The sequence below is a fragment of the Cariama cristata genome, unplaced genomic scaffold (genome assembly GCF_000690535.1).
Source record: "Cariama cristata isolate BGI_N322 unplaced genomic scaffold, ASM69053v1 scaffold23112, whole genome shotgun sequence".
Taxonomy (NCBI): domain Eukaryota; kingdom Metazoa; phylum Chordata; class Aves; order Cariamiformes; family Cariamidae; genus Cariama; species Cariama cristata.
In genome coordinates this window covers 25,412-51,694 of record NW_009602558.1, presented here as the reverse complement: position 1 = coordinate 51,694, position 26,283 = coordinate 25,412, and the positions used below count along the sequence as shown (strand labels likewise).

Here is a 26,283-nt window from a genome sequence, read left to right as displayed (position 1 = left end):
GTTGGCTATTTCCAGAAGGAAAAGAAATTGGGTTCCAGTTTTGTTTTTAATGATATGTGTGATAGCAGTATCTCCTGCACTGCTATATTCACTATTTTGATAATTGAAGCCTAGATTATATTTTAGAGTGATAGTCCCATCCCACTGCTTATGCCCATGTCTAAACTGCCCACGCCCACAAATCCTGGTGTTTTACAACTTTTGAATTTTGTGTCAGGTTACTGATGATGTCTGCTATTTTTAACGTTAGTATTACTGGTTAAATAGTCTCCTGTTGTAACTTTGGAAATCAGCATTTTTGTTCAGCATTGGATATTTCAAAAATGTTTTAAACTCTGTTTACTTTAGACTCTCATTTATGAGAAGGAAGCTCATTGTTGCTTCCAACTGTTTTACCTTTCCTATACAAAAATACTAGCATTTCATTTAAAACCTATTTGATGTAGGTGTGTTGTGACTGTTAAATTCATACTGCTACTTAATGTTGCAGATTGGATGTATGGAAAGAAAATATGATCAAGGCAAGCTGCTATGTTAAACTTGATTTTAAATACAGTTTTCAGATAAGCAGCTAGCAGTTTAGTGGCTTACAGAATTGTTTTCGTTAGCTAGTAGGAGTTGCTTTTGTTTTGTTTATTCATCAGCAAACTATTTAAAACATTTAACACCTGCTATAGTGTGTTCTGATTTGTTTTCCATTTCACACGCACTATCTCATTAATTAGCACAGTTCTGCTCATTAACGCATGGACTGAAAGTCAACAGCAACACATTCCAAGGAAAACTGGAAAATACCTTTGTTTCTAAGCATAGATTAATATGGATGGGTGATACCTAGAGAAAATTGGAAAGGTAGCTGGGTTACAGCAAATGTAATTGTACAACAAACCAAATTCTGTAACTTGCTCAAAATCCTGTGTTGCATGTTTGGTGCTTCATGAAAAGTGGCACCTTACCTGATTTTTCTTCTTTTTTTCATGTCTGAGCTTCTAGAATGATTTGTTCAAGTGAGAATTACAGTTTTCATAATAAAAAAAGAAATATTTAGCACTGGTAACTGTTGCTTAAAATTGTAAGTCAAGTGTTTCTTAGGAGGTCAGAAATAGGAACTTAAATGAAAAGAAATATAGTTTAGTTCTCTAGGTATCGTGGAATTCTTTTGAAGTTGTGACTCATATCCAACCATTACTGGAATTTATGGTACTGAAGATCCCATGAATGTTTAATGGGAGATGGCTGGTACCATTACTGCCCTCCAGGCTGCTCTTTACTGTCACTTCTCTTCTCCAGTTACTGTCATGACTAAAATGTGAAGAGGAGTGGGTTACTTTAAATTACCTTCAGCAATGATTAATTCAGATTAATTACCTAATCTTGCAAACACTGGAGCACTGAAAGAACAACAATGATGTGAGAAATCCCCTAAACTCACCTAATATTATGTATATTCTGGATTTAGTCTGCAAACATACCAATGGGGCCAATTCAGACATTCCTATTGACGTGATGAACCCAATGTGCTTTTACCCAACAAGTAGCTCCTTTGATTTCAGTGCGCTATAATCCTTATTAAAACTGTGCGGTTCAAAGTGGTAGGTTGAGTTTCACAGATTGGCAGGATTAAGAGCAGTTTCAGCCTACTTCAGGCTTTTGCTTACTTCCTCACTCCTTAATTCTCCACTCATGTTCCTCTTGTCGGTGTCTGTTCCATGTGACAACCCACTGTAGGCTACCTGCTGGAACCATTGCACAGGGCAAAGGTGCAGAGTCTGCTTTTCAGGGTTCGTATTTTAAAGGTCGTCATTGTAATATGTAGCAGGTTTCAGTTACGGAGTAGACCTTTTAAAATAAACTATTTTTAGGAACATAGAGTGCTGGGGGGGGAAAAAAGGCAATTATTTGGTTCTAAAATAGAAGAAAATTAAGTAAACACTATAATGCATGGGAAAGTTCCCTATATATGCTTTTCTGGGATGTATGTTAATTAGGTCCTAAATAGTGGGACAGTAACACTATTTATCATTGATTTTAAACCTTAATGGTATGTTTAATTACATCCCTCACTAGTTTGGGAAGCTGAGGCCCTGAAAAGTGTAGTTGTTTCTTTTTTTTAATAATGTAAATTATGTTATTTTAAAGTGCTATTTATTATTTTATTCTTAAATCTCTAGGTGCTGAAGTGTTGTATATGAACATGTCAGCGTATAATGAAGGTCGGCTTCAGTCATCTTTCTGGATTGTTGATAAACAGCATGTGTACATTGGAAGTGCCAGTCTAGACTGGAGATCATTGGGACAGGTAATTTGATTGAAAAACTAATCCTATACCCTTTGAAGGTATAATGAGGAAAAAAAGTAGTGTTTTGAGGCCAGCAAGTGGAGATGGATAGCTTTCTCTTTCTGATAATTTGCTGGCAAAAGTGCCAGCATCAAAAACTGTGCTGCCACAGTTTTGATGACTCTTCTGTGTTGGCAAAAGTATGTTACTATAAATTTTACTTCTTTTCATTGGAATAGCTATCCTCAACAGTTATGATTTGGGTTGAATTTGAAAAATTTGCTTGCCTTTATTGATTTCTGTGATGATTTTGTTATTTGAAGATTGTATGTTCTAGTTTACTTTTTAGGAAAAAAAAAAAAAAGTGAGCAAACCAGTTGAAAAACAAACCGCTATGGAAACTGTGGTAATGTTGTGAGCATGACCTAGTCCCTCTCATCTGCCATTTAAATAAGGAAAAGCAAAATTTGGAAAGACTTCCAAATGAGTAGTGGGTATTATCCTGAAATACCCACCACTTTTGGGGAGGGAGATATTTATGGGTACAGAATGTCAAATAGCATAATGTTTTTGAAAGTTGTACATATTAGAATTCCGTATTTTGATTCCTCATAAACATGAGAGTTGAAGGATGTATGCTAAGGCCTCTGCCAACAGCTGCTGCTGAGGACTCTCTACAGTCAATGACCATTTTGAAGAAGTAATTCATCAGTAATGCAGCTTATTTGCCGCCTTGTAGGTATCTGTAGCTTTTTTCTTTCTGCAACAGTCTCAGGATTATTAGCAGCTGTCATGTTCATTTTTGCTACATACCACTGACTGTGTGAGGCTGCTGTTGGTCATATTTAGGGAGTGGATCCTATGCTTTTGGATCTCAGTAACTGAAATGCACAGGAGAAGGGAAAAAGAGGCAGTCCTAGGTAGTTACTATTTGCCATAAAAAAAGCTGACTTTCTAAATATGAGCAGAATCTCAGAAACACATAAATAATTTTGAACATAGATTTGATCTAACGATTTGATCTAATGATTTGTTGGTTGTGTTGAAGTTTTTAAGGTTTGTTTTGAGCTAAGAGGTTGAAAGTTTGAATAAAAACAAATCAACCATTTTAGTAAAGAAAGAATGAACAAATACATTTTTGCTGTTCCTATGTGTAGTCACTTATTTAAAAGGTAATTTTTTGAATGTTTACAAAGGAATCTGGAAAACTGGTTGAAAAGAGGATGTTGTTAGCAAACCAGAGAAGTCTTGGCCAAGAGGATGTTGTGGTTTTAGTCAGTGTAAGAGCATATAGTTTGGGCTTTTGGACACTTTAGAAATTAAATGTTTACACATTGTCTCTGCCTCATGAGCTAAACTGTTGGTATGTCATAACAAAATAGCTCTTCACAGAACTATTTAGTTTATAAATAATTTAGCTTTGAAGCCTCTTCTAATTGGGGTTTTGGGTACTGGTGAAAATAAGAAACATGGAGAAAAGAAGCACATGTACTACACAGATTATTATATTATTATATTATTGGTTTTGGGTACTGGTGAAAATAAGAAACATGGAGAAAAGAAGCACATGTACCACACAGATTATTATATTATTTATTATATTATTATATTTAATGTTGGTTTTTATGATCTTCATCACAGATGCTACAATTCCTTATAGGTTTAGTCTTCTCATGCTGAAGTAAATCTTAACTCTTGTAACATGGTTAAACTTTGATGCCAGTTCTTTGTGAGCCAGTGTTTCAAATGTGATTCCTCACTGTTAATATTATCACTCCCTTTTCTGCATGCATTTGGACTTTTTTTTTTCATCTCATTGTCATATAACAGTATGTTTTTGCATGTAGTGATAAGTTGAAGCTCAGAATAATATTTGTACAGAGCAAAAAGAAATTTCTCTGAATTGCTGTTAAAGAGAATCTGCTTTCCATTAGTTGAGAAATGTACGCTGAGGTTTCAGAAGAGCCTAAGGAAATTAGATGCTTGGCTCCTGTTGACATCAGATACGAGTATCCAATTCCCTTACCCCAAAGTTACAGGTTAACAAGTCAGGGCAACTGTCGAAGAGGTCTGATAAGCAGTCCTAAAATAATAATCCATCTTGAACTTTTCTTTTCACATAAGAGGCAAAATAAGCGCAGAACTCTGTCATTTTATTCTGGGTGCTTTCCTCAAGGAAATACTTTGCGCATGTGTGGGACCTAATCTTAAAACCCACGGTGAGCTGAGCCCTCACTGGGGAAACACATAGAATCATAGAATCATTATGGTTGGAAGAGACCTCAAAGATCATCAAGTCCAACCGTATACCCGATGCCACCATGTCCACTAAACCATGTCTTGAAATACCACATCTAAAACCCACATCTCCCGTGGGTTCTCGTTATCAGAGTCCCAGTGTAGCTGCAAATGAAGGATCAGGTCCCTCTTCTCTCAAAGCACCCTAAATGAGTAAAGACCGGGTTTAACTTGGAAACAGCAGATCAGTGTCAGGCCTGCCCAGACCCATGCCCTGACACTGGCACTGCCTGCAGTAGCAGGGTAGGGCTTCTGCCCTCCTGCAGTGGGAGGCAGGGAACTCACTGCAGAGGCCACTGCACGTTCCCTGTTACATCCTGGTCTACCTGCAGGGAAGGGACTGTGAAAAGGCAGACTGAGCTGTTGATTAGTCACATGTGGTCTCTTTAAAAGCTCATCCGACTTCTAGGGTAACAGAACTTGTGGTTATTGAATCAGCAAACCACTTTGGCCAGTATTACTAGGTCTTGTCAGCAAATCACAGAATGAAGTAGGTCTCTGCTGTTCTAGAAACATACGGTACTTTGGCCTCTCAAGCACAGCAGTTCTCTTCTCCAACAAAACATCCAGTGTGAGTCAATCACCTTGTAGCTAACAATGTCTTCTTATTCAGCAGCACAGTTCCAGTGTAAATCATGTGACTGCATCCAGTTTTGCATCTAATAATATCTAAAATGCAATGAAAAGCTTAAGATTTTAACCAGGTGTGGTTGTCATACCTTTTCACATGCCTTCCCCTGTATTTTCTACATGTAGGTTTATTGCTCCCTCTGTACTGAACCTTTGCATACATTCAGGCCAGTACACTGCATAAAACATATAGGAGCACCTACCTGCTTCACTGGTGCGGCATTTGCACTGGAGACGCAGCAGGTCTCTACGGTATTTCACCCTGGGCTATAGTCCCAGAGCCTTCCTACCTCTTGCTTGCTAGGGGCCTAAAGATGTAGAAACGCTTCTGTGACATAGCAGTACAGAGCATTTAACATATAGCAGCTCAGCATACTAGAGAATATTTATGCAAGGTTACTGTGGTAGATATAACTGGATTTTATCACTATTCTGTCCCTTTGCAGGGGGATTAAAAAAAAAAAAAAAGTCTGTTAGCATCATTCTTCTCTTGGGAGCCCAAGTCTAAAGCTGAAATAGTAATTTAACTTTTAACAGCTCCTTAGAAAGCAACATCAAGATTTACACGTCCAAAGGTGTCAACTTTGTTTTTACAATCTTTGTGGAAAATTCTTCTCTACATTTATAAGCTGAACACTAGAATTCAATCTCATGTGAGGCTTACTGAGTTTTGTTGCCATTTTCTTGACTTGCCAGCACTGACAAGAAGCAATACTAGTATTTCCTTCAATAGTAAATTGTCTGCATTAAGGGGAGATTTTCGTATGCTCCGTATCTTACTTAGGGAATAACCTTTAAAGTTGCATATATCCTTGTGCCTTTGCTGTCAAAGTTTCAATACTTGACAGAGTCTCAGCTTTGAATGGGTAAGGCTGACAGTACATCGTTACTTTTCAAGTACAACTGTTTCAGATAGGTTGCAAATTTGCCAAAACTCTAATAATTTTGGCTGGAATCATCTATGCCAGCTATCTGCTTCAATCTGAAATCAAACCCCACAGGCAAATGAAAAATACTGTTTAGACTCCTTGAAAAAAGAATTTTATGAAAATTAGATGTTTTTTTCATTCATAGTGAAATATTTTGATCTTTTCTTCAAACAGGTCTAGATTTTGTGTCAGGGATGCATCTTAATCTGTTGTTATCAATATCTGGCAAATATTGCATAATTATGTAACCCCCTGAAAATTCCGAGTTATGAACAGCCAGAGTTCTTACCACTTTCTTAGACAGAGTAAGCTGCATAAGATTTTATCAGTCAAATAATCTTTCTATTGATCTAGTTTCTTTCTGGTAGATTTTTATAAACTGATAAAATGGTGCAAAAATTGTATAAACAAGACTTACACATTTACCAGCTTGATGAAAGACATCTGGAGAGACGGTCTCTTGTTCTTTGTGGTGCCACTCTGCCTTCAAAATGTGATGTGGGCGGGCGGTACTAGAAGAGGAAAATTATGAAGATAAAATTTTAAATCACATTTTGAACTTTTTGTTTCATATAGGAGGTCTATGTGATCAGCTGTACAACTTCCATCTTTTGCTTCACTGACATGCATTCAGTAATGGATGCAATTGATAAAGCGTTTTCCCAGAGTTCCCAGGTTCTCACCTGCTGAGAAGTTAGTCTTGTAACGATCAAACAAGCCAAGCAACATCTTTGCGCCATAGCTCTGCAACCTACTAAAATATATATTTAAGATGATGGCATCTTGAAGTCTGGTTTTATTCAGCAAAATACATGCATCTATGTTAAAATGTTTGGCTGAAAAAGGATTCACTCAAATGTGCCTAAAATTAGGTACATATACTGATTAATTTTTGCCTGTGGTTTGAACTAATAACAATCAAGGTGTTCTATTCTAGTTTCCAGTTCCTTCACCAGGTAGCATATTAAAGTACTTCAGTAAAAGAAATCGGTTATATAAAAATTGTTATAATTCATAATGCTAATGCAGAGCAAAAGCTAAGAAAAAGTGTCATGTATTTCTTTTGTTCTATGACTCCCTGCAATAGTTCCAGCAAAGCTTGAAAATGCATTTAGCTTCTTAATTCTGTTAAGAAGCGAGAGGTTTCTAGTACAGACAGAACATTTAATCAGCTCAAGAAACACTTCTGGACCTCTTCATACTAACAACATTTTTTGAAAAGTATTATTCACACATGAATAATTGAATCCAGTGGGCAAACAACTGTAATGGGTTAGTTGAACCACTTCAGAAAAATACATTTATGTGCAACAAATAATCAGTCCTTAGAAAAGTCTGTTACTGAAAATTATTGAAACAAGTGGAATTAATCTGATTGTCTTCACTGGAAGTGGAATCAGTCTAATATTAAATACTCTCGTAGGCAAAAAAATAGCTCAAATCATGAATATTAACCGTTAACAGGTAGTTGGGTGTCTGTGGGGGGGTTAGCGTCCCAGTTTGAACGTTCAGGGTCTCAAGCAGAAGCCTGCTGCTTGCTCCCTGTAATTGGTGGAGTCTGACTGTAAGCACCTCAACTAAATGAAAGTGGCGTGTCTGGAGTCCTCCAGTTACTGAAGGGACATGAGACAGAACCACCAGTTAGGAGGCTGCTCATGCCTTGTGCTTATGCACAGAAACTGTTTAGATTGGAGGAAAAGTGAGTCTTGGCGTGCCAGAAAATAAAGGGTGCCAGAAAGAAACGGTCTTGGAAAAAAGAAAAGGACCCGAACAGAAGAAGGTGAAGTTCCCGTCTGGAGGAAAGATCCTGGAAGTGGGGGAGATGCTGGAAATCAGGGAGCCATGAGGAGAAGGAAGCCAGGGGATACACCAAGGACACTGGCTGGTGATGCCCGAGACAGGTAATGGTCAGCAGCCACGCAGCAGAACCGGACTCGACTTTCTGCCCAAGCATCCCAGGCCAGCAGCCACTTCCCTGCAGGGACAGAAGGTATGGATGGAAGGTGTGAAAGATAATCAAGTAGTTGCAAAAGCTCTCATCTTATTGGTTCTTAAACAAACCCCAATATCCAGACCCACTGCAGGTAGTCATTTATTCTGTCTTGCCTGTGACATCTTAAAAGTATTATCTCAAAAAATCCTGCTTAAATTTTGGCTCAGCTGATGCTGAGGAAAAGTTCCTAATCAAACCCGTGATTTTCTCTCTTAGTTAACTCTGTAAGAACTGCTAGCAGAGGATTTTTCTTTTTAAGATGCCTCTTAAGTCCATGTATTTTCTGGATTGTTCATTCTTCTGGTTGTTTTAAATTCAGACCAGTTTAAGCTGAAGGGCTGTAAGACGCAATTTTTTTAAAGACAAAAAAAACCAACCAGGCTGTAAAATATACTTTTTTTAAGGACAAAAACCAACCATGTGAACTTGCTCTTATTTTCCCATTTATTTTATATGTCTGTTGGATTCTTTGTGTGATTTGTTTCATTAATACAAAGTAAGGCTTCAGAAAGGTATTTGATTTCTCTTCATCTTAAAAATCCATCAGGAGGAGGACCGGAAAAATAAGACCTGATGTCTTCACCTATGTATTTATTTATGAAGACGTATTAATTCTTGGTAAGTTAGGCTTGGTCTTATGAGTAGAAGTTTTTGACCTTCTTTCATGAAATGAGTTCGGGCAGTGTTTTGAATAGCAGAAATTTATCTAATCATCTCTTTTGCAAAGGATCAATGATTTGTTCTTGCTGGCTCTCAGCAGTGCCTTGGAGCACTTTCTAAAGCATCCCGTGTGACAGTTGGGTACCTGACAGGACTACTAAACAACAGTTTTTCTTTTTCAGGCACACTTCCTCTCCATCCTCCTCTGACTCTCTTGTTGTATAAGGTAGAAACTGCTGACTGTATCTACATAATCTAAGATAATTAGAAAATTAGATAAACTGTCCCAACACTGTTTATCGGTTGGAAACAGTGACCTGTTTTATCTGAGGAGTTGAGTTTTTACTCAATACACTTAAGATACTAAGTAAATACATGAAACGGCCAAAATACTGTAGAAGGTGAGACTTGTGACAGTGCCTGAATGAGAAACTCTCTATGGACTAGTTTTTCATGATGATGATGATTATTATTATTATTATGCAAAACATATTTGTCTCTTTAGGATTAACTCCTACAGTACATTGTTGTAGCAATACAGTTGTAACAATACAGTACAAGTTGTAGCAATTATGAATTATCAATTACATTTGAAGAATAAGAAATAAGTTTCCCAATTCATTTATTCTGTTAATACAGTTGAATCAACAGTCAAATTAGCTATGTGAGATGTTGAGCGCTATGAGTACTAATTATTCAAAAAAGGTTTATTAAGCATCTGTAGATACAGTAGATAAATATGAATATGATAATCATCATGATACGATAAATATGAATAATCTAATGCATACTTACGGTGAAAGTATATAGGATTCTGCATTAGAAAGAAAAAAAACCCCACCAACCAAAAAACCCAGTTGGTCAAAAGATACACTTTTTGTGTGTATCAGTTTTAAGTAAAAACTGAGGAGCCAATATTTTATTTGTTTTAGTATGAATTAGGTTTTTGGACCTGGCTATAGGAAGGCTTGCAGCAGGATGGCTCCAGGAGCGCTTGGAATGTTGCTGCGTTTCTTGCCTGTTGTCACCAGACAGGACAGAATTGGGTTGAGAGATACTGGGGGTTTCAATTTAGTTGTTCAGGCTCTTCTCCTTATCACATAGGAAAAAGGAGACAAAAGCAGCAGTTAGAATTCTTCTCTACCACCTTCTCCTCCTCTTGTCTTCTGTGACAAAAGGACTGATAAAACCTAACCTCTTTTTCTTCCTACTCTGAGGTGACAGAAGTTGGGAGATGTATATCGTATCTCGGTTATTGAGAGCTGCATCTAAAAGGGCAGTTTTGGGGCAACTGGGATTGTGGGAATTTTGGAGGATCACCCCTTTGCTTGTGGGGGGTAAAATCAACTGGAAGCAACCCATACGGCTCTTTACTCATCCCCAATTATATTGCAAAGACTCGTGTGGAGGAGTCACAGCTTGAAGGCCATACTTAGTGACAAAACTCATCCTGGAATTATTCCTTCTTCTCTTGGTCTCCATTTCTGGGGATATAGATCCAAATCAAAACTTTCCCAGAATTCAGGAAGCACTGAAATGCTGCCAGGAGCAAGTGCAACCCGTGCTTCTTTTTATGTCTCTCTCTTAGGAAAAGGGGAACGGTCATTTCCTCAAAGTATATCCTTGAACACTGTAGTTTCTATTTATTTGTGTGATCAAAATTGTCCTCCTATAAAAACAATATGTAATAAATACTGGACTTCTATGTAGCTCAGACTACATCATGATGATCTCATTTGTTTCCAGTTTCCCCAAAACCTTGGTATATAGTGGAGCCACCTCTTGGAACTTGATCGCTGAGACAGGATCTGCACGTTTGCAATTTCTGTTAATGGCAGTTGTGTCCTATCTTTACAGAACTGCACAGAGCAAAAAGCATGCTGTAATCAGTCATTTTTCTGAGCTTTTATCTAAATGAGTCTCTTGAAGTTATGTAATAGCACATCTGGTCCTTGTGAGATAAGATACTTTGTCTGACAGTTAGTGGAATTACATCTTTTCACTCAAGCAGAAGTTATATTGAGAGTTTCCATTTGATATAATGTTGTTCTAGTATGAGATACAGTTATGTCCCTAATGCGCACTTTAGACCATTGCCAGTCCTTGCCATCTTCTTCTAATAATTTGCTTAATTTTCGTACTGTCCCAGTGGTATTCAGTATCATATCGCTATTAGTAAATTGAGCAGTCTCAAGTGTCCTATAACATGAAACAAGGCTCTTTCAACTTTGTCATCTGCCAACGTTCAATCAAGCTCAGATGGGTAGATGTTAGACTGAAAGTACACACAACATAATACCAGTATATTCTATCTAAATTCATATTTCTGTGTTAATATCTCTTATATATGACAGAGAATATCTGCTTCTAAAAAGGTTAATAACGTTAGCCATGTGACCTGATCCTTAAACAAAAACCTCATGCTGCTAATCTGATTTATTTCAATGGGATTATTTCTAGAACTAGCTAATTCTATAAAGATAACATAAAAGTGCAACCCAGATCTTCAAGCATAGGCAAATGAGTCAAGATGTGAAGAAAACAGGTCTAAGTAGATATTACAGAACTGTATCAACAATTAAATGCTTTTTTCGGTTTTATTTCTTGCTGTGTAGAAAGCTAGTTGTATTGTCAAAACTCTGCTGTGATGCTATTACAGCTTGTCCTTCAAAAGACAGGCTGAAAATATATTTATTATTTTTACTAGGAGCTTTTGACTAAGGACTCCATCTTTGACAAATCTAGAGCAGTTTGATGACTGTTACCTATATTCAAAATAGCAGCTTTTCTTTTTTCTTTCCTCTGGGGCAGGGGGCGGGGGGGGGAGATGTGTTGCTCTTGGAAATCTGCAGAACTTGCAGTATGCATTTATCATGGTAAAGTTTGTATCTTTGGAAGTCTGATGTTTTGTTTTATTCTTTAACTGAGACAGGCCACTTTTTCTCTGTTACATCCAGTAAATCAGGACAGTCAGTATTGCCCATCAGGCTTACTCTGCTTGAAATTTATTATCTGATGATCCAGTATTTACAAATGAAGCTCAGTGAGGCAAATGGGCTGTTTGTTTCTTGCTAGCATTGCTGGGCACTGGTAACAGAGGGCTGGTTAAAGCCGGACGGGAACGTGGGTGATGTGGCAGCTCCACTTGTGTTCTGCGTGTGCTTCTGTTACTGCCCGGTCGTGCTCTTGGTTCCACCTCACTCCTGTGGGCTTCTGGTTTTGTGACCTAGTGATTGAAAACAGCATGGAGCTGTATATTCACCTTGCACTTGGAGCCAAAAAGACTTCTTACACCTCCCCAGCGTGGCTAGTTTCTCCAGATGCAGAGCCAAATCCCAGCTCTGAGGTGCTAAGAAGCTATTCCTGTTTATCATACTTCTCCCACTGTTGTGCTCCATTCTCACGTGCATCATCCACATTATGTGTTTGTACTTAGTGTAAGAGAGGGCAAAGTACAGCTTGCTGCGTATTTTTATTTGGTTTCTGTTGACTGTAGGAATACGCTTATTACTCTGTCTCTGACCTCTGAAATTACCAATCTATTTTCATCATTTTTTTTTCAGTTGCTGTGAAAGTTCTGTAGAACAGGTTTATGCCTAATGTTGGAGTAGTCAATAATAAATTGTGAATCAATAAATAATAAACCTGCAGAGCAAAATGATGGAATATTCAGTCTGAACAGATAAACTCACTTCTTTCCAAAGCAGCATGGGATATTCAGGTAGGTGGATCTCCACAATCCAAAGGAAAAGAGAAAGTTCTTTCTCCAGTAAAACTAACCTCAAAATCATTTGCTTGCTTTTTAATACTTGCCATGCCATCACTACATCTTAGAATAATGAAGAGCCATAGAAGATGTTGCAAAGAGAGTGTGTCCAGTTCTGGTTTATGAGTGGTCCCTCAGATACTTGACAAATAGCTATCAGTGCATTAGGATTATCAGATTCAAGAGTTTTGGATGGGTTCTACAAGTGTTTAGGGAACTGGAGGTACGCAGGAATTTGGTGGCAGAACACACACTGTACACCACTACACAGAGGACAGAAAATCATCCATACAAGTGTGTGCAAAACTAGAGACAGCTTTAAAGACCCCTACTGCTATCTTGAAGCAAACAGGCAGGCAGTGTGGTGAATAGACAGCACTGGTCAGATGTGCTTGCGTGCGTCCATGGCCTAGAGATAAGACTCAGTAGCCTAAGAGTTAAGCTATTGAAATTTGCAAAAACTGTTTGGGAGGATCTCCCAGAAACTGCATCGCCAATAGTGCACCGGGCAGTTGTCTTGCCTTTAAAAAAAATAATTAAAAAAAAAAGACATTGGTCACAGTGATGAGAGTGGTTTCCAGGCACACCTCTACAAGGCCTGTCTGCAGCAATCAGTAAAGCAGAAGGGCTTGATTTGAATTTATAGATCCTTCAACCAATTGCACTTAGTACAAGTCCTGTAGTTTCATTTGTGTTGTGTTCATTACAAAACCCTGAAATAGTAAGATGTGCTGAGACAGCAATGTGTATTAAAGCAGGTGCTGCACTAGAATGATTTTATGGTTTCTTCACCAGAGCTGGCTTGCAGACAGCCCACACAGAGTGGGGCCAGCAGAACTTGACCTGTTTGCACCCATCTGTCCTGCCCACCGCTGTTCTCGAGTCCCAGCCAGATTGCATGGACGGGGCAAAAGTGTTTGTGCTGCACTTCTGTGCCCGAGCCCGCTGCTGGAGTTCAGCAGTTAAGGGGTAGGCATGCCTGTAGGGTGAGAGCTGTTAAGACCAGTGTGGCCTTTTACAGTCATAGATTCATTTAGATTGGAGAAGACCCTTAAGATCATCCAGTCCAACTGTTAATCGTTTTGTTTGGCCTAGATAACAATACAGGTCATACAGTCTGATCCAGGGGTTCCAGCATCTGGCTCCACAGCTGGTCGTAGAGTCTTAAATATTTAGTCAGTACACTTACGTGGATGCAAGAAAGGCAGTAAATCCACCACTTTCCCAAAGATGTGATTTATGTTGTGCTGAAAGAGACCTTGTTCATTAAAACTCAGCTGAATCTCTGAGGAGGAGCTAATGCACCACAGTCTATTCTGTCATCTCCCATAAGAATGTGCTGGCAACTAATCTTGGTCAGTGATGCTAATGAACGGAGTCAGACTACTCTCAGAGGGATTTAGTTATTAGCATACCGCAGTCTTGTTCAACTAAACAATTAAAATAACATTAAAATCATCATGAAAGTGTATTCCCAATATGTGGTTCCACACACACACACACACTTTGGTATTGCACAGATGATGGTTCCCTTCTAGATAAGTATCTTCATTCAAGAACTGCCTCAACCCTAAAAGGTTCTCAAATGCAGCAGCCCAGTCACCTCCTGCTTTAACAGTTGAATCCTTTCACAGAAAACTGGATTTAGTATTGTCCTGTGAAAAAGACACACAGCAAATCAGGCTGAAATACCATGCCATAAATCTCCTCAAGTCAGGGCAAGGAAGGACAATCATTTCAGTCATTCTATGAAGAGAATAATGGTTCTGCAGTTCAGTATAAAAATCTCATCTTTTTATATCCATAAGTCATCAAGCAGAACAAAACAGAATCTGACAAAGCATTCCTTCCATATAAATGTGCAGAATTAATGGCATCGCTAAACCTTTTTCAGATTTTGATGTTGTCATCATAAACATCAGGGCCTAGTTTGGAAGTCGTCATGCAGTTACCTTTCTTAACTTTGCTAAGTAAACAGGAGTCTCCAAAACAGTGAAATCATTGATGTTTGCCTGGAACTGCTCAGTGGCAAACTATTAATCCTTGCTTGAGGGAGGTGTATTGGGCAGGCAGCACATGTGAACAGAAATGTGAGGTGTATCTTCAGAAAATTGCAGAAGTTTTGAGAATCCTTATATTGGACAGTCAAGTTTTTCTAATCAGTATAATGACTTATTAGGCATTTCTTTCAAATTTAATGGTATAGTAGATTTCTACAATTGGGTAGCAAGCCATTTTCTAAGTAGATCTGCAGCATAGGTACAGAACCTACATATGCCATATATATACCCACCAGGAACATAGACTACAGTTTCATGACGTATGTTCTGCTTAAATGTATCGAAAACATCTTTTATCATCTTTGTGACTTACATTTTATTACCTTCAACTCTGTATGTGCTGTAACAAAGAAATCAGTTTAAACAGATATGGTGAGAAATAAATTTGATCTTCTCGTTTTAAGACTGGAAGTTTGTGTTAATGCTGAATTGGAACAACATGCTTTCAGGTATCTTTTCAGATATTTCTTTCTTTTTCATATGAAGCTGAAGTGACTATTACCCAATACCTCACATGGAAATGGCATCAAGCCTCAAAGTTGTTTCACACTTCTTTTATGTGGTTTTTCTCCTCTTCGTTCTGTTCAGTGTTAACTTACGTAAGAGCTATGCTGACTTTTATTAGCGTATTAAATCTCTGACATCTTTGGCACATGATACTCATTTCTTGCACAAGAGGTGTTACATATTGTTTAGAAATAATTTTTACAGCCACAGGGGGAGCATCTGCCATGATTTGAGATAGGAGAAAACAACCAGGTCATGACCTTATGCAACAAACAGATTAATATTGCTCTTTCTTACGATGATATAGCCATGGCATACATTATTACAATTGGTTCATGTCGTAGCAGACAGCTGACACCTCAGCTGAATCCACTACTTCACCAAGTACAAAGTGGCTTTTCAGATGACCCAGGTGACCTTTACTTGTATGTGCAACATAGTGCTTTAGCAGAAAGAGGGAATTAGGGCAGCATGAATCAATGTGTTCCCAGTTTTACTTTTAGGGTCAGGAGCCACAAATATGATATATTAATTTAATTCCAAGTTTTCTTCCTAGGGGCGTATACAAGGACCACACCTTTACAGGAGACATTGCTTTCCTGTTGAAGCAGCCATAAACCCCACAAATATCTAAGGTGGCTACTCAGAAGGTTAGGACAAAGAGCAAGTATGGATTTCTGAAACAGATTTTCATATGGGCTAGCCATTGTCCTGGGGCTGCCTGTGTACTGTTTCACTAAATTACCTTACCTATCTAAACTGCTTGGATTCCTAGCTTCCCTCAAGGCCCTGTACACTGAATTTAATCAAGACTCAGTCCAAAATTAATTGGAGCCTCCAATTGCCACCAATCTCTATTCAGTTTGCAAAAAGAAAACTCGCTATGTGTGTCAGTAATGTTATAAATAATGCATCCAATTAGTCAACTACATGCTGTTGCGTTCCCTGAAGCCCACCAATCTGAAAGCCCCAGAGAAACTGTGCATTTTGAGAGAAATATTTAGACATAAATATTGCCCTTATTCTGAGGTCTATCCTTTGCACTCTCCTCTCTGTGCTGCACAGCATAAGATGTACAGAGGCTGCCCCTTGCCGTATTACATAGGATGAGAGCAAATACTAAGAGCTCATGCTGTGATTTCCAGCTGCGTGAGGAGGATGCAAGATGAGGGCTGACAGGACAGGCTCCGATGCAGGAAAGACGGAAAGAGGCAGCGGGAGATATGCGTGTCTGCATTGTAAAGGACAGTCCAGGCCGTTCCAGAAGCTATCAGGATCTCTCACTTCACCTTTTAATTTTTTTATGGTTCCACTGAGGTAGTGAATTGTTTAATGTCATATGAATGACACCGGTACTGAAATGTGATGCAGCTTGCCAGCAGTGAGATGGAGCCCAGCACAACATGGTCCTTTTCTTCCCAGCCTGCACTTTTCTTTGATATAAGGAACAAAAACTGTGTTTCAAAAGAGAAACAGAATCAAATTAGAATTCACATTAATTAGATTTCCTGCAGTAAAACAAGAAATAAATCGAACATGATCCTGGTGCAGTTGCAAGCTTGCTTTTCCCCTAAAGAGACACTTGTGCTTGCTTTGAGGGGGTAATGAAACTGTAAACTGAAAAGTCATTTCAAAATTATAAATTAGGCTGTGATTATGCCAAGTGATATTAATTATGCTGATAGACTATAGAGCAAGGAATTTTTAACTGATTCAGTTCTGCCTTCTGGCTTGCTCTGACAAGTAGCAATGTGTCAGCCTTGGTTTATTAGCGAGCTTCATCAACAGCAGTAAGAAAGCCCAGACTTGCACTCTCAGTTCTGTGTTAGGTTCTACATGAACACCATCACAGCATGGTCTGTGGTTTAAACGAATTGGTTTTGTATTGTTTGTACAAACAGATTTATTTTTGCTGAGTTTTCCATATCAATAGAGCAGATGGCTGAAAGAGAAAAATCATGATGGGGTTTATTTTCTAATGTGACAAGGACATGGGGTATTTCTGATTTTCTGCTTTGAAGATGCATTGCTACCTCTTCCTCTCGAAGTTCTTTTTAAACCACACCATTTTAAAACAAGCCCCCCTTCTGCCTGGGTGTCTAGCTTGCTTTGCATCTCAGTGGCAGTACCTTTCAGCAGAAATGAAATGCTGAACCTAATTTTTTTTTCAGCATGGTTTTCTTAAGATCAAGGTGCTTTGCAAAATATTGGTGGGACTATACTGAATGTAAAGTGAAGTGGAAATTAGTAGAGCATCACTGTGCAGTTTTGTGTGCTTGACCTGTGGACCAGCAGAAAAAGGAATGGGACACAAAAACTGTCAGCTCCTAAAATATCTCCTGTACCTTATCGTGGCAGCTTTTTGCCATTAGGTAATAAAAGCAAATATAATGTATGCAGTTGTAACTTCCCCGAGACTTTTATTCTGCAAGAACCACAGACCCTAATCTATCAAATGTACTTTCTAAAGGTGAGAATTAAAGACTGGTGGACTGCTAGTGGCTGCCAATTCAAATGTACTTGATCAGTTCCAATGAGGTACAGTCAGTCCGCTTATGTCTCTCCCTTTCCTTTAGTGAGAGCATCTCATGGCTTTATACCGACTTTCAGTGCCAATGCTGGGTGCGCGCTCTATCGAATGCATCACCTCTTCTTGGTCACATGCTCAGATTTATTTCCAGCACAGTCACTTGAGTGACACTTTTCCATTTTCAGTGATGGGATTGAGTTCCCAGCTCAGGTTAAGACTGCATTCTTATGTCAAGTGGAAGGGACTTTTTTTCTAGTTCAGTAGAAATTCTGCCTGCCGATTATTTTCAAATCACTTAAACTCAAGATGATAGAAAATTAACCTTTGGCCTTAGACAACAGCAATGTAAAACCCACATAACTGTGGGACACAGGCCAGACACAAGAGGTATCCATGTGCAAGACTCACAAAGTGATTCACTGGAGAATCTAGAGTTGAATCTAGGAATTTCAAAATATCATTTATTCAATAAAAGTGTCTATAGAAAATAGGAACAATACTTACAATGAAACAATCTCAAAATTTAATTTGTTTGAATTCTTTAAGTAATCTTCAAAGCAGTTTGCAGTTTTCAAAATAACAAGGAATTCAAGTAAGAACATTTACTGTGCCCTAGGTGATTTCTGACATCCAAAGATGCTGTTAACTTAAATTTTTCATTTATTGACTCTCAAATAGTTTAAGCTAGACAGAGTTTTACTAATTTCCTGAGAATACGATGCTTTACCATTTGTATTAATCTTTTCTATTTAGTATTTTCCAAGAGCAGTGTAACTCCCATGTTCTTACCAACATGGAAGGAAGAAGTGGAACTCAGAGCAGAAGCAGGACTGTGCTGGATTTGGATTTCACTGAATCACTTTTGATTTTAACATAACAAAGCTGTGCAGCCTCTGCACTGTATTACTAGCCAAGCACAGAGGGGGGATTTTGGCTCGGGATGCACACGGGTAGGTTGCAATTTCTAATGAAGTGTTAGCTGAGGTACATGCTTTTGCTGTTTTGGTGGACTCTAATACCTGCACAGGTTTTGTGAGAGAAGAGCCAGGCAGCGTTGCAGCCTTCTCAGCTTCTTCAGCATCAGGTTGCACTTTTGGTTTACATCAAAATGATGGCTGCCTGAATGGGGTCTGTTACACTTAATGAATTTGTGATGAGCACTACTCCTGTAGTCCTGTTATAGCAAAGTCTGCTACAACAGTCACATCAAACAATACTGCACAAAGAAACACTTTTACCTTTCTCAAATCTCTTTGTCTGTCTATCCGCTGGTGATGGTCGCTCCCATCAGAAGGCCCTTCCCCTCCCGCACTGCCGCCACACGCCGCTTGGCTCTTCCCTCTGCCTGCTGTGGGACTGGCACGTATGGCTGCTCAGTGGGTTCTGGTGAGAGGCCAAGGATGGCTGCACAGAAGGCAGCCTTAAGATGATGCTATGTATGACTGGAAAAGATTCACTGAGCATTAAATGATACCAGATGAAAACATAAGGGAGGTTTGCAGTAGGGGTCAGATAAGACTGATAACCAAGTGAAAAAGAACATCTGTTTGGAGTGCAGGCTAACCAATTAATCAGAGCACACTTTATGAAAAAATGGGTTTACCCCTGTAAATATCTGTGGTCTGCTTTAAGGTGGTAATGAATAGATTGTACGTTATTTTTCTTTAGAAGCTATTGAAAACCTTGCGTCCTTTTAGGCCTTAGTAATTGATTTATCAGTATAGCATGCTTTTTGTTACTCCATTAGTCTACCCTGTTGTGATTCTGGTTTTGCTCAGTCATTCATTTGGAAATCAGTGATTTAAAAAAATCACAGGCCTTGAAAGCATAATTAAATACGTTTTCAAACACAGGCAAATGGCAGATGCACACACAGTCCTGTATATGAAAAATCTACTTAGTAAATTCAGTGCACAATAGTCTACCTGTAGTTAATCCAGAGTTTCTGTAGCACAGGCAATGGATGCCCAGCACCCACCGGTGGCCAGAGCTTTTCGGCAAATGGCAGTTAATGCCCGAGGAGAACTGCCTTTTGTTTTCAGGATCAGGCTCCAGTGTGAGCAATTACTAAAAACTTTTTCTTTAAAAGAAATTAACAAGGAGTTTCCTAAAGCCTCCTGCTACATTTGCCACAATTCAGATACTGCAAGCTGTGAAGCAGATTGTGCCGCTCTTATGTAGGTCAGATAGTGCCTTGCCTACACAGTGGGGTTGTCTCGGAGTGTAGCTCAAGGTGAATGTAAAACACGCTGTCTAGTCTGCACATGCAGGATAAGGACACATCGTACACCCTGCCTGACCCATGATCCAAACGTATTTCAAAAGTCTTGCTAACACTGTTTCGCAGTGTAGGAAGCTTACAATGTTATGGATCTGCTACCTGAATTGTTTAGGTTCTTCCTCCATGGTTTTTTTTCATTTCGTATATGATGCCTACAAATGCATAAGGGAAAAGAATAAGCAAAAATTCCTGTCAGTGAAATCCTACTCTTTGTGCAGTCTAGTAAAGAATTCCTTCTCTTGTCATAAAAATCACTATTTTTCTAGCTAGGCCATATTCATTACTTTTTGTAGTTTAATTGATTTCTATAGTTAGAGCATGGCTGTACAGTGGATTTAAGCCACCATTTCTTGAGTCTTGTGTAGTCATTCACTTCCCTGCTGCTTTAAGAAAGCCCTTATTGGCAAGAAAGACAAATGGTGATTTGGTAGCCTTTAGTAGTTTCCCTGCCCAAATGTAAATGGCATGGGGAAGAACAAGGAAAACCAGCTCCCTTGTTTTTCATTCTTTTGAGAAGAACACTCGTGGTGGTTCTTAACAAAGAGAGAAACCAAGCCCCTCATGAGAGGACACAAAATTCTATGTCCAGAAAACCATTCCTGTCCCCAGCCCCCAGCACACGCCCTGAAAATGTCACTCACAAGGAACTCTGCGACTTTCACGTCCGAATATTTCAGTTCCATTTTCAGGTAAGCAAATTTGTGACTCTCTATTTTCATTTCAGATTTATCTTCCTTAAGTTTTATTAAGGTTTTGATTTCTTGAGATCTTCTTCACTTTAATTTTTCAGTGATGTTCTCATTACCGTGTGCGTTGCTTTTAAAACTCAGGATGAAGAAATGCTTCCCTTGCCTGAAGAGCTCTTGCCCTGAAGGATTTTACCTTAACAGATACCTCAGATGACATTTAGCTGCAGGTTTAAGTCACTACAAGTCAGGGAACAACACTCAGATGTTGATTCTTTCAATATAAAGGTTTTTTTCTGCTTCTCCTCTGAGACTATTTTTTTAAAAAGTCTGTAATAACAGCAGCTCTCAAACTGAAGAGAAAGTCTTTTCCTTTATCTAGATGACATACCACTTCATACTAAATCTGGCACTAGCACATCCTTGCTGCCCTGTCTCTGCCATGTCTCCAGGATGATAGGCTTTGTAGTTAATTGGGAAAAAAGCAGTCTCTCCTCACCTCAGACTATGGGAGTGAAAATAGGCTCAGTGTGGAAGAGGCTTCTGAAACAGTATTTTTTTGTTCTCCACACCTATTGGGGTTGTCCTACAAGAAAGGAGATGGCTGGGGGTTTACTGCATACACATGTGCACTGTTTGTATCGTTTTCATTTCAAGGTAATGAGGTGATGTATCATACGTAAACCAAGACGGTCATGCAGTGACAGGCTGACATCTAACCTTGTTTCCTAAGAAAATGAGGTCTGCAGAACAAGCATCGGAGTCGCTGTCTGCCTCTTCCAATAACTTTGAATCTACTTTCCAGGTTCAGTCAAATTTGAACTTAAGTTCATAAAAGCTTAATGAAAACAGGCAGCTGGGTAAAGAGGATAACTTTTCTCAGAGAGAGAAAGGAGGAGCCCAGTCTGTATCATGTACCAGGGAATCCACATGGGAGAGAGCTGTTATCATGGCTTCAGAAGCAGGAAAAGCTTTGATCAGTGCTTGCCACCAGAGAAGCCAACTGCAAGATGCAATGTTGTGGGAAGGCAGGGTTCATTACTGCGCTGTCGATACATCTCTTGAAATGCTTCATTCCCGTCTGCGATTGGAGTGTAACCGCTGCGAGCGGTGAGTGGGGCGGCAGGGCTCAGCCAGGGCAGCACCTCGGCTCCTGCAGACGCCCGCTCCCACGGGAGGGTCACGTTCCTTTGCAAAACGGGCTGGTCCCCGTGTGCTTCTGTTCCTGCCGGGAGGCTGGCGGTAAGGCATGGCCAATGCTTCGTTTTACAGTCAGGCTAGGTGGTGATCTGTAAAAATTGCACTTAAAAAGACCATTAGTGCCCCTGGCTTCCTCCCTGTCTCTGTACATGAGGAAGCACTTTGGCTTCAGCAGAAGGGCAATCCTTTAATTCATAGGGAGAGGACACACTGCAAGCACTCCTGCTCCAAGGAGAGCTGCTCACGCAGATGCAATCCTGGCAGCTTCTGGTGTGCTGTGAGGGCACTATTTTATCTTTACTTTTAACAGAAGGGATAAAGTGGAATAGTAATAATGGGACTGATAAATGAAAGGAAAGCTGTAACCACATAATTATGTCAGAATCAACTAATAGCCATGAAAAGCCGATTAAACCACATTATGCAGATACATGTAACAGAATACTATTAGTAAGTCCTCTGCAATGGCATGCCTGGCAATTAAGAGAGCAGTATTGGCAGCACACAGTGAAAACAGTGATAACGTATAGTTAAAAATGTTTGGAGACAAACAGTGCATAGAGTACAGGGACAGCCTAGAACTGAATACAGGAGCATCCTCAAAGATACCAGCACCCAGAGGAAAAACCAAAGATGTTATTCCAAATAGACTGGTTGACTAGGATGTTGGGCATAGCTTGGAATAATTTATATTTATCATCAAAATGAATTTACTGGCTTATCCATAAATGAAAGGCTGCAGTGCAGCAAGTAGTCTGTATTTTCCAACTATCCACAAATTTCAGGTTGTGCAGGCTAATGGAGGAATTCCATATTTTTTCTGAATTAAAGAAGCTTGCAGAAATATTCTGATTTAGGCAGTAAGAATATTAGGTAATGTTCCTATGGCTGCAAATATTCAGTAAATATTTCAGAATGAGATCACTCGGTGTTATAGATGCTTATATATGTGGTGTTTCCAGGTCAGGGACCTGTAGAAGGCATCACCCATCGAGTTTCTTTCTCATTGGAGTATTGGGATTTGTTGTTTCCCCTCACCCACCATAGAAAGGGAGTGGAGGTTCAATTCTATCCTTTGCCTGCCTTCCTCTGCCCACTCTTGCAGGGCGCTTCTCATCTGCAGTTGGGGAGAACTGCGCAGGAACAAGCTCTGAGATAACAGTGTGGGGTTCAGAGTTCCCAAAGGCTTTACAAAAAAGATACGCTCCTACCAGAAACTACTTCATGTGACAGGATCCACAGGAGATCTCATCTAAGGGAATAAAACCAGGGACGATTTTTTGGTGTCAAAGGATAAGTGTGCTGGAGAGTTTGTACCCCCCTTATTTTCTTCATCGTAGCAGGCAGACTTCCAAGACAGGCTACCAAGAGTTTGCTTGCAGTAAACCAGTATGGATCCTTTAAATATTTATCCTACATACTGATTTTTAGCAAATACATGCAGGTTCTTGTCTTGCTTTATTTTTTGGACATGGCTGAACAAGTGTGAGATGCAGATAATGAGAGGTCAATAGCATCTGTGCCCACAGCAGTGCTTTCCTGAGTACTATAAAGCAAAGGAAGGGAGAGAGGATGCATGTGGTTACACTTTGATTACAGAAGCCAGGCAATAGGCTTATAAATTAAATTCTGTCAACGACTTAAGTAGTAACAATGTGCAATTAATGAAATCTCTGCCAAAGCAAGATTTATGATGACCAGGAGACATGCATTTACTTAAATGGAGAAGTTAGACTATGTCTGTAGAAGGTTAAAGCATTTAATTGTACGATGACATCTGTATTTACTTGGGCTGTTTTTCCTCATACTTTATATGGGATAATGCTGATGCTTACAGAGTACTTTTGATGAGAGAAGAGTATCATTGTCTGCATTTTCACATGTGAAGAAACTGACACCCAGAAATTTGGAGTACGCTAGGTGAGGTACCATACCACAGCAATGGGGGAGTTAAGAACCCAACCTTTTTGTGTCCTAATTGCACATACTATGTACTGGATCATGCTGGATTTAATAGCACAGTAAATTTAGCTACTGATAGTATTAAACACCTGATTTTTCATCCTTTTGTTTGAAGCTGGAGCATCATATTCCTTCTCCAGCAGAGAAATAACTTATGTCCATTTCTTTCACCTTTTCCAGAATTCACAGAAAACAAATTGTTTCTGAAGTATGAAACTGTCACTGGTAGTGGTGTGTGCTCTTACATCATCCAGCAGAAAGGAAGCTTTTCCTGTAAATAAAATAATATAAAAATAATAAATAAATAAAAAGCACTCTAGCCAAGAGCAGTGAACCTTGGGCAACACCTACAACAAAAATGGTGCCTACGACAAACGGGTGTCACTCCTAAGCTGTGTCTGTCCATAAGGTGTGTTGCATTCTACCAGGACACGCAGCTCTGACAGACACTGAACATACAAACCCTGTTACAGCTTTTGCTTGCTCTTGACTTTGAAGATTTAGCTTATGTGTTTGCCTTTAAAAGCGTATTGTTAGGAATGTTCCTGTAGTCGACCGTATTAGCACTGAGCTCAAGGCACGCTTCTGGAAGATACCCCTCAGACACTCTTATGTTCTTGCTGCATACTTCACAGATCCATCAGCCAAAAATATCACTAATGATATGAACTTTTAATTTCACAGATGAAAGAACTTGGCGTCATCGTATACAACTGTAGCTGCCTGGTCCTGGATTTACAAAGGATATTTGCCCTGTATAGCTCGTTAAGATACAAGAATAAAATACCTCCGAGTTGGTCTAAGAGACTATATGGAGTCTATGATACTCAAAATAAACTGACACTGCAGCTGAACGAGACAAAATCGGAAGCTTTCGTGTCGGTAAGTTCCGAAATGAGTGCAGAGAGGGAGGGAAGAAACTTATTTAACCCACCAGATTTTTGGAAGACCTGGAAATTTAACATCTGCTTACTCTCTTAAAATTGTCCTTTACAAACTACAGAGTAGTGAGACCAGGTTAGGTAGGTGTTAGTAGCATCTGTGAAAGAATCTCAAGTGTCTTTTCACTGATATAGAGATGTTCACAGTTCCCTGCAATAAGTCCATCATAATGTTGCATTCTCCCTGACAGTATCTGTCAGGGAGAAATTACCATGGAAAGTAATTTCCATGAATAGGAACATATGTGGTATAAATTAAGCCTATACTTAAGTATTTCTCTAAATTGTACCTAACTGAAAAAGATGCACGTCCTTAATCAAAAGCAGCTACTGAAATTGGGATTCACGTGAGTGACTGGAAACTCAGCTATAGAGATAAGACTGCTACAGCTGTCACCTACACAAGACAGACCTTGTTTGATAGCCTCATAATGCTAGAAAACCAAATCATTCTATTGTCTGGGAAAATGGTTATTCCAATAGGTATACTTTCGTGGGGAAGTCTGTAATTGAAAGGTTTTTTAAAAGTTACTTGCTCACAATTTTTATTTTTTCTTTTTTCCATTCTGATTTCTGTGACATTGTTCATACATGCAATTATCCAGGACTGAAGATGCTGCAGGATTTCATTTGAGCATTATTCTTTTTCCCCTTCTCTGTAATGTTCACCGCTTTTCCGCTTGTGTTCAAAAATGACAGGGAGGCCCTTCAAATTAGGTTATTTATTTACACTAGTAGACAGAAGGTGAATGACTTGGGAGTAAATGAACTGTTAATCAGACATCTAAAATGATACAAAATAAGCTTGATATCAGAGCTTGCATTTTTATCAATGTCATTTATAAGGATTAATCCTCTTCACTCTGTTCTATTGAAAGCATTCATACTTCTGTAGAACATTATCTACTTCATTTTTAAATGACATTTTAAAACTTCTACAATTCAAGCAGCAATCCCCATGGAATCTTTTCATGGGAAGAAATGGAGCAGTCCTCCATCTCAAAAGTGATGTAGCAAAACTGGAAAAAAGTACACAGAGCGATAGAGATGATGAAAGATGTGGAATGCCTTTCATTTTGGAGATAATTACATGAGTAAAAACAACCCCTTCAAAATCAGGAATATAGTGAAATTGCTAAGAGTTATTTACCATTCTCTGTAAAACAAGGGGCAAAACCCCATTGCTTTATGGCCAGTTACGTCTAGAACAACAGAAGGCACGTAGCACACTGTGAAGTTGTGCAGCCAGTAGCACAGGGTGTTGGTGCAGACGGGCGGTTCTGCAGGGCAGGGTTCACCTTCACCCGCTGGGAGCCAGGCAGCGTTCAGGTGTCCAGGATTTTTCACACTCCCACAATCAGTGGAGAGACAGAGAGCTGTTCTGGAGTGAAAATCTGGAAGTGCCTAAGACAGCCAGAATTAATAGCCATCTGAAAAGACACATGCTTCCATTGGTTCTGGAGAGTCTTAACGACTAGCTTAAATTAGAGACTAGCCTTCGGACAGTTAGCTAAGGAGCTGTGAAATGAACTCCTACTCCCTTCTAAGTAATCTGTAAGAAA

At 39.2% G+C, this 26,283-nt stretch overlaps 1 protein-coding gene across 1 annotated transcript in view; it reads left to right on the top strand.

Moving 5' to 3' along the window:
• Positions 1-2,161: 2,161 nt before the first annotated feature.
• Positions 2,162-26,283, top strand: part of PLD5 (phospholipase D family, member 5) — a 37,150-nt gene continuing 13,028 nt past the window's right edge. Inside the window, exons 1-2 of the mRNA XM_009694810.1 lie at positions 2,162-2,299; positions 24,465-24,662. Of these exons, the coding sequence (XP_009693112.1) occupies positions 2,189-2,299; positions 24,465-24,662 (309 nt within the window). The 5' untranslated portion in view covers positions 2,162-2,188. The remainder of the gene's footprint in view (positions 2,300-24,464; positions 24,663-26,283) is intronic.